This window comes from Manacus vitellinus, unplaced genomic scaffold (assembly GCF_001715985.3).
Source record: "Manacus vitellinus isolate BGI_N305 unplaced genomic scaffold, ASM171598v3 scaffold_44_pilon, whole genome shotgun sequence".
Taxonomy (NCBI): Eukaryota; Metazoa; Chordata; class Aves; order Passeriformes; family Pipridae; genus Manacus; species Manacus vitellinus.
Window position 1 is genome coordinate 2,861,701 of NW_021940565.1, and position 19,488 is coordinate 2,881,188.

Below are 19,488 nucleotides of genomic sequence, written 5' to 3' on the forward strand. Positions count from 1 at the left end.
ATGAAATTAGGTGACTTGCCTCTGAAGGATTCAATGTGTAACTAAGTTTTCCTCCTCACCCTTTACTCCCTTGAGGAATACAGAACTCCCATTTTCCACGTGGGTGTGTGTTGATACCTGTTACCCACTTCTTTTGATATTTCTCTGATATCTTTGTCACTTCTGAAACATCCAGACAAATAACCTCAGCCACGTTTGGGCTGTCTAGACTGTGCCTAACTGATGTAAAGCAGGGTGGGTTGACAGGAGGACTTTCAGAGAGTGCAGGTCCCAGTTAGGGGGGACTTTTTTGATCCAGGCAGTGAGGTCAGACATGTTGGTGAGTATTTGCCCCTTTATATACACCATTAAAGACACCACCTGGCCTTGAGAAACTTAAAGTGAGCAATTCCAGCCTGTGATATCCAGCTCTGCTGGCACATTTTTGGTTTCAACTGGAGACAGCTGAATATTGTACAGAAATCCCTGGACCATGTTTGAGCCTTTAAATTAGGGAGTGTAGTCTGAAACATTAATATTTCCCTTTCAGTAGTCCCTCAGAAGTGTCTTAATTTAGATTTTGTATTGTGTGTCTAATGTAGCAATAATTAGATTTTATTGGCTGCAGTAAAACCATAGTTCTTTCCGCTTTGGTTGGAACATAATTGTGTATAGAATATTTTGAGTTTCATCTCCCTTGCTGTGCAGACATAAGCTCATAATTATTATAGAAGTAGAGGAGCACGAAGCATTTTTAGCTTTAATATAAAGCAGCGTGCACAGGCTGTGCCAGCTCGTGATTGCTTCTTGAGCAGCAGTTGCTTTGGAAATCTAAACTTGACTACTGTCATGTTTACTGAAGTGTGCATTAGATATTTTTGGTGGTCACTCAAAAGCAATTGATTTACCCAGAAAGCAAGGGGACATTTCATTTAAATGGCCCAAGCAACTTGTAAGTAAAGGACTTGATGGAAATATTTAGAGTAATTTCTTACCTTTCTTTTGCTCACTGTGTCTTTGCTCTTCATGTCAAACAAAACCAAGCCAAGTTAGTGTGAGTGAACTCTCTTTTGAGCACTGAGTGTTAAGATGATGAACTGTGCACGTGTGCAGTTGGAACAGATTATAAGCTCCAACCTCAGGCTGAATGCTTTTTGCATGAACAGAATTGCACGATGACGGTGCCTATTCAGAAAGAGGCTCGCATGAAGCCCAAGTTGCCTTTAGACTGACAAGAACTGTTAAGAGGAAGACTGTTTGACTAGTTGACACTTCTTAATAAATGAGGACATTTATTTTCTTTTAAATAGATGGAGTCTGCACGCAAAGCATGGGAGAATTCCCCGAACATGGGGGAGAAGAGTTCTCCAGTGACCTCGGCAGCGTCTCCCATCGCAGGTGGCAGTGGCAGCAGCAGCAGCGGCAGCAACACTGGGCCAAGCAGTGGCACCTACAGCTCCTTCTCTAGTGCATCAATGCCTCCTATTCCTGTGGCCTCAGTTACACCCACAACTTCGCTCTCAGGTACCACATGCCGAGATCATTGTATCCTGTTGTATTGTTCCGTGTTCTTCAAGAGATTGGATTCCCTTTGGGGTTGTTAAAAGCAAAGCTCACAAGTTTTACGTTAGTACAGAGTGTCAGATCTGAACAGCAGCTTCCCAAATACCTTTTAACTAACAGGAAAATGCTGTTTCAAGTCAGTCAGCTGAAAATTATACTAAGATGTCTCTCTGCCTAAGCTACTTATATGGACTTGAAAGAGGAGGTAAACTTCTCTTGGCTGCCTCATTGGTTTCATTCTGTTTGGCTGAATGAAGGAAAGAGCGAAGTAGATTTTGGGGCAGAGGATAGTTCTGATATCCAGCTGATTGCAACTTCGCTTTGTTCTCTTGCTTTTTGAGTTAAAGCCTCAAGAACTCATAATAAACCCCCTTCATGAAAGGCAGAGCAAATGCCCAGCTGCTCTTCACAAACAGTGCTGGTTGCCACCTTCGTTCTTGGCACCAAACAAAAGATGCTGTAGCTGGTTAAGTCTTCATGCCTTGGAATATTAGAATATATTCCCAAATCTCAGCTGAAGCCTTTGAGAAAAAGCTTTTGTAGGCTCCTGTAGCTGACAAGGAGATGTATTATTCCTGAGAAGGGAGTGTATTGCAGTACTTCCTATAGTGAGCTTAACAGACTTGTCTCGTGGTTTTGTCATGTTGATGGAAACAGCTGCATTGGGTTTCAGTGGTTTTTGCCAGTTGTTGCTGTGCTTGCATAGCTATCCCAAAACTTGGACCACTGAACGATGAGGCTTTGAAATATCTTTGATTGATGTGTCCCTTGCTTCTCCCCTCCAAGGAGCCGGAACATACACCACCTCTTCCCTGAGCACGAAGACTGCGAGCACCTCTGACCCTCCTAATATCTGCAAAGTGAAGCCCCAGCAGCTGCAGACAAGCAGCCTGGCTTCTGCCAGTCACTTCTCCCAGCTGAGCTGCATGCCATCCCTCATTGCCCAGCAGCAGCAAAGTCCCCAGGTCTACGTGTCCCAGTCTGCAGCAGGTAATGGTGTTTGTGCCCGAGAAGCCACGTGTCTGCTTTTTTGGAGTTCTGAAGCTGCAGAGTTGAATTTAGTTCTGGTTTTCTCTGCAGTAAAGACAGAATGATGTAGAGCATTCTGTAGCAAATATTCACTAATTGTGTCTTGCTCTAAATCTGCAAGTTTCTGTCAGTAAGTACAAAGATAATACTGTGTTAGTTCTTTGAGGAAAGTAAATTTGAGTCTCTTAATGCACCATTTTTCTGTTACAAAATTGTACATCACTATTTAAGACCAAAAGTGATTGTCTTGATTTCTTTCTTAAAATGCTACAGGAGTTTAGAATTGTGACATATTTTCTTTAAAGAAAATCCTACATTGAGTTAACCTAAATTACATGACACTATAACATGTTCTTCCCCTTCCTTCACCCGAACACCTTTTTTTGGCCAGAATCTGTTGCTCATCCCCCCAAAATTGTGTGGGATTTAAGATGCCTGTGTGAGATGGATAGACTCTGAGGGAGAGTTGGAAAAGATACCAAAGCTGGTTGGACACCAGCTTTCCAGTTCTGTGTCTTCTCCCAGGCTCTCTGGTAGCAGTCACGCTGGGAAGTAATGACAGTGGCTGCATGTCTAACTCTTGATGAAAACCTCTCTAGCAGGGAGATGTTTGGAATCAGGTGCTAATTGTATTGCTCTTCCTGAGGTACTACAGCTCAAATCCCAGCATTTTATATGGATACAAGTCATCTGTTCAACACCCAACACGCGCGTTTGGCACCACCTTCTCTGGCCCAACAGCAAGGCTTTCAACCAGGGCTTTCTCAGGTACTTGGGCATTTCTTATTCTCTGTTTTCCCCTCCCTGTCCATATTGCCTTTAAAGTTCTACTGATGATCCAATGGGAAGAGTGGGACTAAAGACTTGACAAAAAACCAGGTCATGCCTGCCCTTGCCGTTTCATTCTGGTGCATGCAGGGGGTGTTTGATCTCTGCTGTTGCTGAGAATTAAAGCATTTGTCGTGAAAGTTGAGAAAAGTTTTCACTCACAACTGTATGTGAAAGCACATATTCACAGGAGGTGTTTGTGGTCATGTTAGTGCAGGCTTGCTCAGCTTTGGTAGTACAAAATTATATGCAATCTTGTGCAGTTGTTTTGTACACAAATCTAAATGATTAATCTAGTTTCGGCTGGTTATTTGCAAGGAAAAGTGCAAAATTCAACTAGAGAGTAATTTTCTTAGTGGCAGCAATACTATCTCTGCATGCAGCCTTGGGATTTGACATTCTCTGTTTACTTTTCATAATGCTACACAAATCACACATCAAACTGTAGCTTTTCTACGTGGCTTTTGTCCTTGGATATTTAATGTTTTCTTTTTTATGCAGCCCGCTTCAGTTCAGCAGATCCCCATCCCCATCTATGCACCTCTGCAAGGACAGCACCAAGCTCAGCTGAGTTTAGGAGCAGCACCAGCTGTTTCCCAAGCCCAAGAGTTGTTCAATTCCTCCTTACAACCTTATAGGTAGGTAGCATATGCAAATTTCTTCGGGTTTTGAGTGGCAGAATTTATTGAACTTGATTCCCTGCAGACTTGTGTTCTGTGCTCCACAGCTGCCTCATCTTCCTGTCTTCTCCAAAATCTCTTCTGTTCGTCTGAGAACTCTGTATGCAGATTGTGTGTCTAGTCTGCTTGTACAGATTATGCATGATAGTTGTATCTTTAGAAATCCAGGCTAAAAAGCTGAAAACATCAGTATTTCATACTAAAAGAACAGAGAAAGTCTGTCCCTTTAATTCAGCAGTTTTCTAAGCAAACCAACACTGGAGTCATGAAACACTTTGAAATCCTAGTTTGAACTCCTTAGATGGTAAAAACTTAACTTCAGATGTGTGGGGGTAGCTGGCTATGTTTTAGAATGTTTTCTGTTTGCTACAAAAGATAATAGTAAGACCAATTGGCATTGGTAGCCAGACAAACTTCCACTGTAAGCCTTTCCAAAGCTTCCTTGCACTTCCTATCAAAACTGACTCACAGCAGTATAATTCTGACCAGTGCTGTTGGTTTCACTTTGAGGAAGTTTCTTTGGAAGTTTAATTGGAGGGTTTTGCCTGGGCTGTAGAAAAACCTGCTTGTTGCAATGTAGAAGACTGAAGCCACAGAAAGTTTAATTAACTACATTTGTATCCTGACTTCGTGCTTGGCTGGCTTTGTGGGACCAAGTATTGCTTGTCCTGCCACAGCTGACAAAAGCTGTTGCAAACAGTTGGCTAACTGCAGAAACACAATCAGTTTGGCATGTGCTCCAGATTAAATAAATGCTTCTGGCAGTGGAGGATAAGCTTTGAGAGGTACAAGTTGCTGGTTGAAAAAAAAATGCAACCAAAAGTGAAAAATGAACAACAACAAAAAAAAAAAACTAGTAAAAAATTTTGTCTGCGTTGAAGAAAATCCTCTGCATACAATGTGGAAAAGTTTCTGCAGTGCTCAGAGTAGGACTGTAAGAGTGTTTTGCAGTTAAGGAAAGGTACAAAACAAAGCCTGTCCAGGTGGTGTAACCCAGGTGTTGTGTCAGACCTGCACACGGCCACCACAGCAGTCGATCAATGGGTCCAGTGCTGAGCTCACACATATCCACCATATGATGAACTAAAAAATGTTTGTACATGGAAACACTCTCCTCTGAGCTCCAGAGTTTTGAGAGGGGCATTTGGTTAAAAAAATCTTAATTCTTCAGTCTCAAGGTGGCTCTTAATGGAAATGTTTGGATAGGTGTTTCAGATGGACTTAAGACAACCTGTCTGTGGTGCTTTTGCTGTACTGGCTTTGGTCTTTGTTACTTAACCAAACTGCAGCTTCCCCATGCTGATGACAAAGGCATTGGATATCTGGCTAAAATTAAAGGCTGTGTGTGGTCTCTTTTGAAACTAGAACATTCATTTGGAAGCTACAGTTGTCAGTATCCAGTGATTTAACCTATAAGTATTGAAAGTTGGACTGTGGAGTCAAGAGAACAAAGCAGTTTATTTATGACTAAGTGGAGCTATTCACATGTGCTTCCCTGCCATCCTACCTTATAGCACATGAACTAAGAACTGACAGCTTCTGTATTTTACAGTTAAGTTATCCAAGAACTGTTTCACCATGCACATGCAAATAGATAAATGTAATTTAAGATTTTTAGTAAAAAGCCTAATCCTTTCTTTTCCTGGTGCCTTTAGTAGCATCTGTTATATTGTGTACAGGGTAAACAGAAAAAAAAAACCTTCCTTTCTCACATGAAAATGTGTTCAGTAGAGCTAAGCATTCTATTTCTATTTAAAGAATATAAGCTGTACTCCTAATTTTTGGTGGCTCGTTGTTGAGCTCTGTCAGCATTTTTATGTATGGTGCTTCAATCCCTTGCAGATCTCAGCAAGCTTTTATGCAGAGTGGTTTGTCTCAGCCGTCGCCAGTGGTTCTGTCTGGTACAGCCTTACACAACTTCCCAGCAGTCCAGCACCAGGAGCTTGCTAAGGCACAGTCCAGCCTGGCATTCCAACAGACTTCGAACACACAGCCTATCCCCATCTTATATGAGCATCAGCTTGGTCAGGCTTCAGGACTGGGAGGCTCTCAGCTCATTGATACACACATTCTGCAGGTAGGAAATGCTCCAAATGAAAAACTTCTGCAGTGGTTTGATACAGGACATCAAGTCTTGCTCAGCTCGGGATAAGCCCACCTGTGTGGTAACAGTCAAAGTGACAGGAAGATTAAGACACTTGGAAGAGAATGTTCTTTTAATTTCATTAAGGTACATTAGCATAATCTCTGAATTGAGGCTTGTTCCCCAAATTACAGGGCTCCTCACACTTCTGTGGTTAATTAGAGCTTCAGGTTGAATTTCTGTTATGGTTGATGATAAAGGCTGTTGTACCACCTGCAAATGAGAGCTTTGTCACAAACTGAAACCCTCAGGTTGTCAGCTCCCCGTGATGGGGTTTCTGCTGCACTGGTTGATGTCCAGAGGGATGTCCCACACTGCCTTGGAACTCTCCTGAGTGCTCTTAAGGTAATGGTGTCTCTTGCTGTCCCTAGGCCAGAGCTACGCTCACTCAGGCTTCAAATCTCTACTCTGGGCAAGTTCAACAGCCTGGCCAGAGCAATTTCTACAACACTGCACAGTCTCCCAGTGCTCTCCAGCAGGTAAACTATGGCATGGTAAATTCCCTAAATTGTATTCTTCTTAAAAGCATGTCGTGTTGATAGTGTCTGTGGGGTGGGGGTAGAGGTGGGGGCTCAGAATTTTTAATTCTTCCAAAATGCAAGAATTTCAAGTTAATAGCAAAGGAGAACTACAGCAGCAGCCCTGAACCAGCTAATTGCTGATAAGTTATATGGTCCACAGTTCATGTTGATCATTTGTCCCTGGCATCCTTCTCTTAAATAGTTCATTTTCCAGTGATGGACAAAGGTTTAATTGGCACAGTGGTGTTGCTAATTGATTGAGGCACATGCTGCTTTTATGGGGGAAAGGTATCAGGGATGGTGGAAGGAAACTCCAGGTGCTTTGTGCAGCCTAATGGTTGACCACCAGATCTCACTGAGATGAAACCCAGTGATAACAAATGTGTAGAAAATAACTGAGAAGTCAGCAAATAGGTGATGATACAGGGAAACAAGACAGCCAAGGCAGTAACCAGCAAATCTGTATCAGGAGGTTTGTAAAACACCTCCAGTGATTTTAAGGCTTTTTAATTCTTTTGTGAAAGAACTGTTTATTAGCTGTGTGCAAGCATTGTCATATTCACAGGATGCTGTCTAGAGGTTTCTGTCTTCTGGTTCAGTTTTTTTTATTTAAGTGACCTTAAAAAAAAAAACAAACTTCTGATGGACTGATTTATTATAGTAGCCTACCTCATACACATGAAAAGTTGCCAAGACAAGAAATGTAGAAGAGTCATGAAAAAATTGGATCTCATCTATTGGAAATCTAGCATGAAATTTTAAGGACCTTTTAGAAGGGTTAGTGATTATGTGTTCAGTCCTGGCTGTCTCTATACTTTTAATCTGTTATCCTGCAGAGCAGAATCCTAGTAAGCCTTTTTTCTAGTCACACTCAATATAATTTTGCAGGTTGTGGATTGTCAGAGTAGGACGTGCAGTGACTTCTACCAGTCAGGTCACTGCTGTGGTATTTTCACATTTACCACTCTGTGGTGTTTTCAGCCCACAGCACTCTCTGTAAGTGCAAGCAAGGGACAGGCTGCAGTTTGTTGGGGTTGTTTTTAACTTCAGACTGCTGGTTGTTGGAACTCCTGGAGAGTTAAATCTAGTTTTCATCCCAAACAGTGTCCTTTGATGACTAAAATTGTCTAAGTAAACAACTAAGCCAATTCAGTCCCCTCCCCAGCTCGCTATTTTGTTCTGCTTTTGTTTGAGTTAAATTTACTTCTTCATACAGTGAAATCATGTTGAAGGATGTTGACACTGGAGATGTCATCCAGCTTTGTTTCTGAAAAGCAAAGACCCAAATGCCATTAGAATTGATTATAAAGGCAGACTGAACAATAAATTAACTTGTTTGCTTGCAACCCTCTGGGTAAATGTATGAACTCATTAAGCCATTTGCCTTGAATAAAGCTGAAGTTGTAGAGCTACTCATGAAAGTTAAATAATGGCCTTTGTGTCTCTGTTACTGGTGATTCTGCACTTTCTTTCCAGGTGACGGTACCTCTGCCAGGATCCCAGATTTCTTTGCCCAACTTTGGATCCACAGCACAGCCACTGATTGCCCTGCCCCAGTCTTTACAGCCACCACTACAGCACACACCACCACAAGCCCAGGCTCAGAATCTGAGCAGGCCTGCACAAGTAACCCAACCTTTCCGAGGACTGATCCCAGCAGGAACTCAGCACAGCATGATCGCTGCCACTGGAAAGGTAACAGCACTGCTACATCTGCAGGACTGAAATTATTGGGAGGCACAGCCATGTGTTGGGTTATACAACCAGCATGTTGACTTACACCTAAAAATCTGCCTCAGCTCTAAAAAGTAGGGAGGGGAAAGCAGGAAAGGCAGTCAGTGTTAGTGCCTGAGTGACTGAGTTTGTGTGTTTTGTGAAGGTTTAGCTAGGGGTCTGTAGCTACTGGTCCATTTGCACTGTAGGAATACCTGGTTTGATAGTGACTTTGTGGACTAGTAGGGCATTTCATGTAGAAACCATGTAGAAAATGGTACTGAACCATTGTTAGAGCAGCTGGCAAACAACTGTCAGGGCTGGTGTCTGATTCTGGTCATGCTTGTGTTTGTTGCTTTGTTTCTGGACTCACATCAGAGCAAGTTGTGTGGGTTCAAGAGCTTCCAGTGCAACAGAGTGGAGTTTTAGGGGCTTCAGTGGACTCTGATCAGCTCTGACCTTAAACTGGAATTAAACTCAGCAAGCTGCATATTAAGAATGTAACATTTTATGCAAGGCAGAACCTCTGATGTGTAATTAAAAAAGAAAGCTGGTCTGCCAGCCGAGGAAAACTCCCTGAGTGACTGCTCCAGTAAGGAAATAACACTGAAATAGTGTAAGAAACTTGAATATCTAGAGGGGACTTCTCTCCTTTATCTGAAGCTGCTAAGGTAGTTGCCAATGAGTACATGCATGAAGCTGGCTTGCAATCACAAGGTCTCTTGTCTTAGATGGAATCCCAGATTTACAGGCACCTGGGATTTTTGGATAGTGTGCAGCACAAGACAGCTGGAGTAAACTTACAGGTGAAACAGTGGCTGATAACACTGGACATGAACTCAGCTAAGGTTTGTGTCAGGTACAGCAAGGTCTTTCCCCACCTCAGGGAGTAATCTGTCTCTGGAGCTGCACCTGAAATCCCTACAGCCTGTGGCCTAGATTTTAGGGTGCTTTGGAGTATAAAATGACCCCGCTGTTCCAGAGAATTACAGCTGTGATAAGAAAAATCTCTCTCGAGCATTAATTCCATGTCTTGGGCAGTGATGGCACCCAGAGTTCGAGACCACCCAGATGAAGTGTTCAGCCTGTCACCCCCAGAGTGTATGTGATGATTTTGGCACCGGGCACTTTTCCAGCTTGATGAGATCTGGCCAAATCTTTCCACCTTTATAGTTGTTATGAGCCCACCTTGCAAGCAGCGTGTTTCCTGCCACAGTTGTCATTGGAAAATGATCACTCATTTCAGCAAAAAATGAGGATGCAGTGGGTTGGTGTCCTTAGATGACTCTCCAGCCCTGCTCTAAGGATTCCATCAAGTTCCTGTTAGAGAAAGCTTAAAACAGCCTCTCGTTTTTAACTGATTTATTGTTGCTGTTATGCTTCATGGCCCTGTGTGGAAATACACTGTTGCAGAGACTTAATTTATCTGTTCAGTGTATCTGCAATATAGCATGCAAGATTGATTGCTCCAGTTAGTCTTTTTTCCTTGAATGACAGCTCCATTTTGCTGTGCTTTAAGGTTTTTTTTTATAAAACTGTACTATTTTATGTCATTTTTCTTTTCAGCATTTTTTGGGATTATTTCTAAATATTTTCATGTGGTACCTGAGATGGGAATCTCAGATAATGAGATTTGTACTTCAAAACATATCTTTTTTTTTAATTTTAGGGCCAAATAGATGAAATTACTCTCAAATCCCCTTTCCTTGTGCAGGAGGATCAAGTTAGAAAGCCACTACCAAGTGCCAGATAGTGCAGGAAAATTGTACAGAGAGGTGCTTGTGGTGCTGGGCTTATCCTAATTATAAGAGTCCATTCTCCAGTGAGGCTTTCATCTCCACTTAAATTACCTGTTTTCATTGAGGTAAGCTAACAGCTGCTTAGCACATCTAATTTTTTTAATTAGAATTAACATGTCAGTTGCTGTGTTTTTCAGATATCAGAAATGGACCTGAAGGCCTTTGGAGGTGGCATTGATGTTAAACCTGGAACACCCCCAGTTACTGGCAGAAGTACTACTCCAACCTCCAGTCCCTTCCGGTAAATCTGCCTTAAGCTCAGAATTCCTTGAAATCAGAGCTAGAAAATGTACCTAGTCATGCATGAGCAGCCAGTTCTGAAAGGTATGAGGTGAGGGGCCACTGATGTAAAATACAGTGCTTAAATCTTAGCTTACAAGCAGCATTCCAGTAGATCATCACATCTGTTGTAGTTAAACACAAGTACACAGCTCTGAAGTAAAATGGGAAAAATACTTTTTGATTAAATGAAACTAAACACATCATGTGAAATGACCTGGGATTGTACCAGTAGGGCACTGAAGTGGCAGGGAAGAGGTACTTTGGGATAAACTCTGTGACAGTTTATCTTAATTGTGGTGTTCTAAGTAAAATCACTTAAAGGCTTAGACAGCAGTTGTGGCAGCAGTTCTGCTTAAAGGGGTAGAGGTTGTTGCAAGATCCACAAGCTTCTCACAAATGAAATTAGTAAACTGGGCAGCCTCCTTCAAGTTCACACAGTGCTGGTGTGTGTGGAGCTTAGCTGGTGGCCCTGCCAGTGGTGCCCTGCTGCTCCTTTCACCTTGAGTGACTGTATCACCCACAGTCTGTGTGAGAGCTCTGCAAGTCAAGCCCTGTTTCCTAAAGCAGGCTGTTCAGTCTTTATTTTCTCTGAGGGTTGTTTGCTGCCCTGCCCCCAGATAATCTTTCAAGCTTCATGTAATTCATGGGGATTCAACACCTTGAAAGTTTTAATGGAGGGTCACGTTCTTGGCTAAGTAAAACAGGGGGAGTAGTGTTTTCTGTGAATTCTTGAAGTCTGTTCAAGTGCATTTTGGAAGGTTTGACAACAGGTCAGAGTTGAAGCAGCTGCACACGTTCACTGCCTGTTGTGACAAGCTCTGAACTTGCCACAATAGAGCAAACAGTGTGAGGGGGCAGGACTGGGCAGGGATGGGAAGGGGAACACACTTCTAACATTAGTTATTTGTGTCGTGAATACTTTAAGGAAAGGTCTCTTTCCCACAGACATACCCTGGAATCTTTCCATATCCTAAATATTTCTGATTATGGTTTCTCCTTGTATTCTAAAGTTCTGAGTTTGTTTGCATATAGACGAAGCTTCACACCGGCTTCTCGAAGAGATTTATTTTTTTTACCCCTCCAATGCTAAATTTCTAGTTGTAACTAAAGGCAGAAACATCCTCTGAATGAAAGCAGTGTGATTTTTAACTGGAGTTCTTTCCCTTAGGGCCAGTTCTACAAGTCCTAACAATCAGTCCAATAAAATGAACAGCATTGTCTACCAGAAGCAGTTCCAGTCAGCAGCTGCTGCTGTAAGAATGACACAGCCATTTCCTGCACAATTTGCACCCCAGGTAGGTGATTGGTGGCTTCCTACAAACAGATTTTTTTTCTCTGTATGACCTGATGACTACCTTGACTGTGTCTCCTCAGGCTTTATCATGGGGAGATACAAAATGGCATCCTTAAAATGAAATGGCGTAAGAAAACTGATTTCAAAGCAAAAAAGTACCTCTCTGATCTTGCTAACTAGTAATGCTGATTTTGTGGTGTTGTGCCCACTCAGGAATGTAATACAAGTTGTGAATGATGTAGAACAGACAGTGTTCTGGCTTCCCCAGGCAGCTGTAATGCACCTCGTCCTGCAAAAACGGGTCACTTGGTTGGGGAAAGGGAGGAGCTTTGTGTCTCAGAAGGGTCCCAGTGCATATTTTAAATGTTCAAAGACAAAGCAGATTTGCAGCTCTGAAGTACTGAAGGAGCAGTTCAGGTTGGAAAAGATCTCTGAGGTCAAATAGTCCATACAAGGCAGGCCTGATGGCAAAGGGTTTGATTTGCTTTGGCATTCCAGGGAGCACAGCTTACAAGGGTGGTGCATCCCTGTTACAGGTGTCTCTAACCAGGCTGCCAGGGAAATGTAGCCTCTCTAAAAATGTAGGATATTTCTGTCTTTTAGCATTTGGAGTGTTGGACTGCAGGACTTGTGGATTTGATTTCTGGATTGCCACTAGCAGAAACTACATCACCTTTCTGGGGCTGCCTTTCTCTAGTGGCTCCTCCACTGCCTTTTGAGGGTTTTCTCCCTTTTACATGCTGGGTTGAAGTTGTTGGTGCTGCTTTCAGCCACAGCAGCACTGCAGGGCTGGCTTTTTCTTGGAGTTCAGGCGTGGCTTTTCCTAGCAAAAAAAGCCTGTTTTCTTGACATAGCAGAGTAGCAGCTTTTCCCCCTTTAAGATAATGCCAACGTGCAATCTAGTTGGCGATTTTCTAATTGAGAACTGTCTCTTCTTGTTGTTTTTCCCCCACTTAGATCCTCTCTCAGCCTAACCTGCTCCCTCCATTGATAAGAGCCCCATTTACTAACACCTTCCCAGCGCCTGTTCAGAGGCTGCCAGTAGCACTGCATAGTCAGATGCCGTCTCAGATGACCACAGGCCTTATGAGCCACCCTCAGTTACCACGTGTGGCCAGAGGTCCTTGTGGATCAGTACCTGGAGCCAGAGGCAGTCAGGCCCAGGCTGCGCTGAAGGCTGAACGAGACATGAAGGTTAGTATGTGAACAGCAGAGCTGCTGCTGCCACCAGTTCAGTCTGACAGCTCTAGGGCAGGGATGTGTCTGCGAATCAGGGCTTCAGGAAAAGGCCTCTGGACCCAAAGCTGGTAGCTGGGCTTTTAACAACTGAAAACAGACCTTCTCTAAGCCCTGTTGTTTTTTAACAAGAATTTTAAAATATTTGTAGGGAGCTTCCTTGCTCAGGTGGTCCTGTGGTCAGCAGTTGTAGAGCTGCCACTGCTGTCCAAGGCAAAGTGACAACGAGGTGTCAAGAGCCTGGATTTTTATTGAATGAGCGATAAAGCTTCATGCCTGGCTGTTACCTCTCATTTCACACCCCAGCTCTGAGCAGCACTGTGGACCCTCCTGTTCCAGCCAGCCTCGCTCCTTGAGGACTCTGAAGAGTCATTTCCCGGTGGTTTGAAATACCTGTGGTTAATTCTCTGTGGAAGAATGCAGTACATGGTGCACTGCACAGAACAGGGGGCTGCATTTCAGTAGCAGGGGATGAAAGTCATCAAACTTCTTACAGCACTTTGGGACCCTTCAGGTCGAGGTAAACTCTTCTTCCTACAGCAGGACTGCAGTGTGGGATGTCTGTAGGGGCACCATTGGACACTCAGCCTATTTGCTGCAGAGTGAGTTGCTTGAATAGATGGTACTTAGGAGCTCCTTCATCTACTGCCATTCAATGTAACACATGCACTGTTGTATAAAAGCAAGAGAATGTGGTGGCCCTGGTTTTGCATGGCTGTAGGAGAATTTGTTACCCCTTAAATTGTAGGTAGTTGGTCCATTTAGTTTCTACCACCAATTCATGCAAAGACTTACCAGGTGATGCTTCGTGTATTGTCCTGACTCTGTATTGTGCATTGAATCTGGCCAGTCATAGCAAATACTAATACACAGTTCTGGTTTCCTGAACCTCCCTGCAAACACTGTGGAAAGGAATGAGAGTTACTCTGTCACACTTGGTTACTTGGGATCAAGTCATCCAGCCTTAACCTCGGGGGATGGCTGAAATCTGGGCTAAAGATTTCAGGTGTCCGCCTGGCTCCAGTAAAATCAGGCTGTTGCTGCAGTCTTGCACACCAGAGTTCACAGGTTTGTTTTCTGTTCTGTTGCTGCTTGAGTTACTTGGAGCAACTACACAGTGTGAGAGCCAAGGCCTCTTGTTCCAGGCATTTGCTGTTTTGTCCCCCACCCCTGTTGTTGTGTCTGTGTTTCCCAGCTCCATTTTCTGAGAAAAAACAAACAAATAAACAAAAAAACCAAACATAAAATACTTGGAGAGGTACATGGCTTAGTGCCTGTATTGCAGTTGGGGCTCCTTCTGTTAAGATACACCTTTTTAATTTAAAAAAAAGATTTTTGACTGCATTGGGCTTAATTGTGCAGTTTCCAAAAGATTGAACTCTAATGGAACTCCTGCTCTGCCTGAGTGTGGGCACGAAAGCCAAGTGCTTGGTGTGAAGTGTCTGGTCTGCACAGTGGAACTGGAACATGTCGCAGGGCAGGGTTACTGGTAGGATTCAGAGGAGGGATTTGAAGGAAGCCAGGCAGTAGTTTGTGCTGCCTGGGACAAGTGCTTGCTTGGAGTGGGAAAAGATAAGGCTTCAGCTTACACATAGCACAATCTTGAATCTGGTTCACTTGCATCCCCATTGCAGGTTCTGAAGTCTGTGTTCAGAGCCACAGGGGGGGAAATCTGTGTGCTCAGAGTAGGCTGTGGTGCTGTGAGAGCCCCTCCACTCTGAGGTGCAACACACAGGGCAGGAGCAGGGACAGCTGGAGTGCCCTGGGTGCCCAGGGAGTGTCCTGCACCCTCTGGCCATGTCTGACCTGTGCTGAGGGGGGAGCTGCAGTTTGAGCCTGCTGTCAGCAGTGTTTATACTTCTAAAGCTCTGCAACAGTAGTGGCATAAAAAGATGTTAGATAACGCTTCAGACTGTTGTCCTTGATCCTCTTTTCCTGGGGGCAGGATTAGGAAGAGGAAGGGAAGCCTAGGCATGAAGTTAAGCTACTGCTGAGGAGCCAAGCACCCATGGTGACATCTGGAAAGCAACTGGATGGACACTGCCTTTCTAGGAAAGTCTGGCCACTGCGGTCAGTCCTTTCCCCTTTGTTTAGGAAATACTTTTGTGAAGTCACTCTTATTCCAATGCCCTCTCTTCAGTGAACTTATTTTCTCCCTCTCTTAAGGCAAAGCAGAGAGCAGAGGTACTTCAGTCCACCCAGAGATTCTTTTCTGAGCAGCAGCAGCAGCAGAGCAAACCCATAGGAGGCAAAGCCCAGAAAGTGGAGGAGAATGGAAGCAAACCCCCCGAGGCAATTGCTGATTCCTCAGGAGTCTGCCAGGACAAAACGGAGGAGAAGCCCGCGCCTGCACCCGCTGCCACACCGAAACCTGTCAGAACTGGACCAATCAAACCTCAGGCAATCAAAACCGAGGAAACTAAATCTTAGAGGCTGTGTTCCCGTGGAGGGGGGCAGAGGGGAGGGTGGGCGAGGTGTCAGCAGCATGAATTTGTGGCCTGAAGGCCGAGGCAGCAGCCTGCTCTCCCTGCAGGGCTCCGAGCAGCCTGAAGGGGCACAGGAGCCATCAGCAGTTACAGGTGCAAACTGCTGGGTGTCCAGCTGAGCTCCTGGGCTCTGGGGGTTTGTGTCTCCTCTGACAGCATGAAGGCTGCTCTCGGTGTGTGCACGTTCCACACGTGTGCACGTGTTTTGGCTTACACACCTTCTGCTTCCCACGGTGAGAAACATGGAGAAGTGGCAATGGCAGGGAAGAAGGTGGTGGGGAGGCATGTTCCTGGCTGACACGATGACTTCTCTTATTTTCTTCAGGCTCTGATCTTCAGCTGCTATTTATCTTTTTATAAACCCATGAGTATGACAACATGCAGTTCTGAAGATGGTGCTGGGCCAAGTAATGTGTGTTAAGTTTTTAGTGACTTAAGAAGCTTCTATCTTGTAACAAACAGAGGGATCCATAGCTGGCAAAATTGCCTTTGCCACGCGAGGTCTAACCTAACGTGACACAGTGATGCTGGCGGTGTTGGATTTCCCTCTGGAGGCAGTGCTTTGCTGGCTGCTGCTGCTTGGATGACAATACTCTGCATTTAGATCACCACATGAAAACGCTACTTGGCCACCTGTGTCCTCTCCACCCGCTGCCCCCTCAGTGGCTCTCTCCCCTGGAGTTGAAAGGTTCGTTGCATCAATAGTCAGGTTTGTTCCGTTCACCCCTGTCCAGGTGTCTTTATATGATGCGAGTGGTCTCTAAACGGTTCCAGTTTCTGTCTGTGATACAGCAACGAGCACTTAAACTGTGCCACGAGAACTACAGAAACCTTACTGATTAATGAGAGTTTATCTCAAAGGTGCATTTTCATATCAGAGCTGAGTCGCACCACCTCCTTGCCCACAGTGTGCTGGAAAGTAGAATCAAGTCAAATAAATGCCTTTTTAATTGTATCCTCTAGTATTCTAGCTGTAGGACAGTACTGTATGATACTTCTGTGAATGTAAGATATCCTGTACCTGCTTATGATATGTAGTAGTGACTGTGCTATACTGGAGCTGTTTTTAATAATGTTATTCTAGAGGTTTTTTTTCCAGACAATGATTGAAAAAGCTAATAAAAAGCACCAGGTACCACATCAGTAGCAGAATTTGCTGGTTTTTTCTTGGATTTTTTTTCTTTTCTTTTTTTTTTTTTTTACATTTTTTGGAAGGAAGAGTTGAAAGTCTAATGTGTATAATTTTGTTCAAATGACTGCAGAAGCTGGAAAGGCTGTTGCTGCTATTGATGCCTAGTGAATCGCTATTGGTTATCTTTTTATATAAATATATATATAATTTGAATTTTTGGAAACTCTAGCTGTGATGTCAACTTTGGAAAAAAGTATCCCACTTGTAGTGTGAGTTGGCATTGTACAGAAATTAACAGCCATATTGGTCTAGAAATGTTAAACTTAATTTTTTTTCCATTTGTACAGGGGTAACGCACTGTATGAAATATGTACGGTCTTATTTACATGGGTTTGATTACAGAAACTAATAAAGTATTCTCTAAATAAAGCCCCCTGGTGATCTGGTGATTGGTGCAGCGCTGCAGGACGCGATGGGAGCGGTGCCAAGGGAAAGCAGGCTGCTGAGGAAAACACTGCAACAGCTCACTGCTGTACCCCCAGCACTGTCACGCTCCCTCTGCAGTGAAGGTCTCCCAGGATGTGGATGTGGCTTCCATCTCTCCCTGGAAGGAGCCTGATGGGTGTGGTTGCCACATGTTCCATCGACAGCCCCTGGGAGCTGCCTGGCGCTGGTGGTTCCCCAGGGAGGAGCCGCTTGGCAGAGGAGACTGGGATGTCCCCAGCTGGTGAGTGACAACACCCTGGCAGCACCAGGGGTAAAGGCAAGAGGTTTCCTGCCAGAGAGAGCTTGGCCTGAGCCTTCCCAGCCCTGGGATGTGGGGTTCAGGAGAGGCAGGACACTGTCAGCTGCCACCAGGGGAAACTTGCTTCCCAACCTTCTCGTGTTTGGTCTCCGAGAAGTAATTCCTGCCTTGGGAGAAGGTGCTGGTTGGCTCTGCACCCCTGAAGAAAGGGCAAAGCCAGGCAGGGGTGTTGGGGGGCTGTTGGGCAGGTTGACCTTTGGTCAGGGGTGTTGCTGCCCGGCCCCGCAGTGGGTCAGGAAGCAGCAGACTGGGGCCACCAGGAGAGCTGGAGCCCTGCCCAGGTTGCTGCTGTTTGGGGGTAGAACTGCAGCAATATGGAGTGAATAAAAGATTCTGTGATCCACAAACAAGCAGTGGGCAGGGAGTAACCTCCAAGCAGGTAACACTGCAGGTAAATCACCTTTTTCATAAGGATACCTCTGAGCACAACTGCAGTAAACACTCGGGAAAAGGAGGAGGTGGGGAACTGAGTGAATGTAGACACTGATTTGATCTATAAATGTGCTATAAAGTTAATTGAGCTCTGCTGATGTTTCCCTGGTTTGAGGTTGTCTTCTGCCTGTTTCACCCCAAAAATGGGAACTCATTCACCAGAGTATTCTATTTTTAAGGAAATGCTGTTAAAAGGATTAATGTTAAATTCTGTGGTAATAAAGGAAGTAAATTCTGTGGTAACTAGGAAGTCAGACAAATTTTCCACAGCTGGCTTTGGGAATGTACCAGGCTTTGGGCTGTTTCTTGCACAGAACTGAATGAGGGTAATATTTCTGCAGAAACTTAATTAAAAGCAAATTCTTGGGCATTTTTGCCTCCAAATAACCCAGTTTTGATGTGTGTCTCTCCAAAACCCCAAACCACCCTGGCTGCCTTTGAGGCCAGGTGGAGCTTTCAGTCACTGACCCCAGTTCATGGAATATTTTTATGACATTTAATCAGATAACTTGCCCCTGGCTATTTACTCTGGAGTAGCTCTTGCTTTTTTAATTTGTGTGGGATTTGGTGTGTAATCTCTTTTCTAGGACTCTGGTCATCAGAAAGAATTGTGCTGAACCTCCCAGAAATTAGGGAACTATTTTGTTGGGGTAATTAAATTTTTTTTCCCTTTAATAATGTTCAGGCTGTGAAAAGACTGTAACTTTTCTCAAGGGCAGGAGCAGAAGGGGGTTAAGTGTGACTGGGCCCAGATCCAGCAACCCCCCTGGGCTCAGGCTGGCTTCTTGCTGGGATGCAGGAGGGGAGGGCTTGTTTTCCCAAAGCCTGTTAAGTAAAGCCGTGTATTCAGCACTGTTCAGCTCCAGCCCAGCTTTCTGGAAATCCTGTGTACACTGGCTTGTCTTCATTTATTTTCGTAGTCAATTAAGAGATGGACTTCCCAGCCTGAAAAGGCCCCGGGGTGGGCCGGGCCGGGGCTGTCTGCCCTCGGTGTCTGGGCTCAGCGAGGTGCTGCTGCTCCCCGGGGCTCTGCACAAACCCTGCCTTTCATCCCGGGGCTCGGCTCACTCCCCCAGGGAGCTGCGGGGTGAAGGGAGGCTCCAGCCTCGCCTCCCATCCTGTTCTGGGACAGAAATGCCTTTCTCCCATCCTCACTGCCTGGCTGTCTGTGCACTGGGTGGGCAGGTCTCAGCTGGGGTGGCTCAGCACTGTGTCAGCAGGGTCTGGCTGCTGCTGCCTCGCTCTTCCTGGGTCCAGAGGGTCCCTGACAGCCCCTGCCTGCTCCCCAGCTTTACTGCCCCAGATCTTGCCCTGCCCACCTCTGGCTCACCAAACCCCTTATGCATAGAGTGAGTCTCACTTTTTACAGCCATCGCATATTTTTTCCAAAATAAAGCGTGGGAATGATACAAAAGCCAAGTTCTTCATTATGTTGTATATGTAAATACACAGTGCTACACTTAAGACAACAATGTGTTAGGAGGACAGCAGTGGGGTGAAGCGCATTGCTGACAATTCCTGTAGGTGACCATCTGAAAAGTGTCCCACTGTGTTCTCTGTCCTTTC

General features: G+C 44.7%; 1 protein-coding gene across 1 annotated transcript in view; it reads left to right on the forward strand.

Moving 5' to 3' along the window:
* Positions 1-17,114, forward strand: part of PRRC2C (proline rich coiled-coil 2C) — a 70,740-nt gene extending 53,626 nt beyond the window's left edge. The window contains exons 25-34 of the mRNA XM_018079019.2: positions 1,290-1,503; positions 2,329-2,532; positions 3,227-3,339; positions 3,901-4,037; positions 5,922-6,156; positions 6,594-6,701; positions 8,220-8,438; positions 10,393-10,496; positions 11,706-11,832; positions 15,234-17,114. Coding sequence (XP_017934508.2) covers positions 1,290-1,503; positions 2,329-2,532; positions 3,227-3,339; positions 3,901-4,037; positions 5,922-6,156; positions 6,594-6,701; positions 8,220-8,438; positions 10,393-10,496; positions 11,706-11,832; positions 15,234-15,497 — 1,725 coding nt within the window. The 3' untranslated portion in view covers positions 15,498-17,114. The remainder of the gene's footprint in view (positions 1-1,289; positions 1,504-2,328; positions 2,533-3,226; positions 3,340-3,900; positions 4,038-5,921; positions 6,157-6,593; positions 6,702-8,219; positions 8,439-10,392; positions 10,497-11,705; positions 11,833-15,233) is intronic.
* The last annotated feature ends 2,374 nt before the right edge of the window (positions 17,115-19,488 follow it).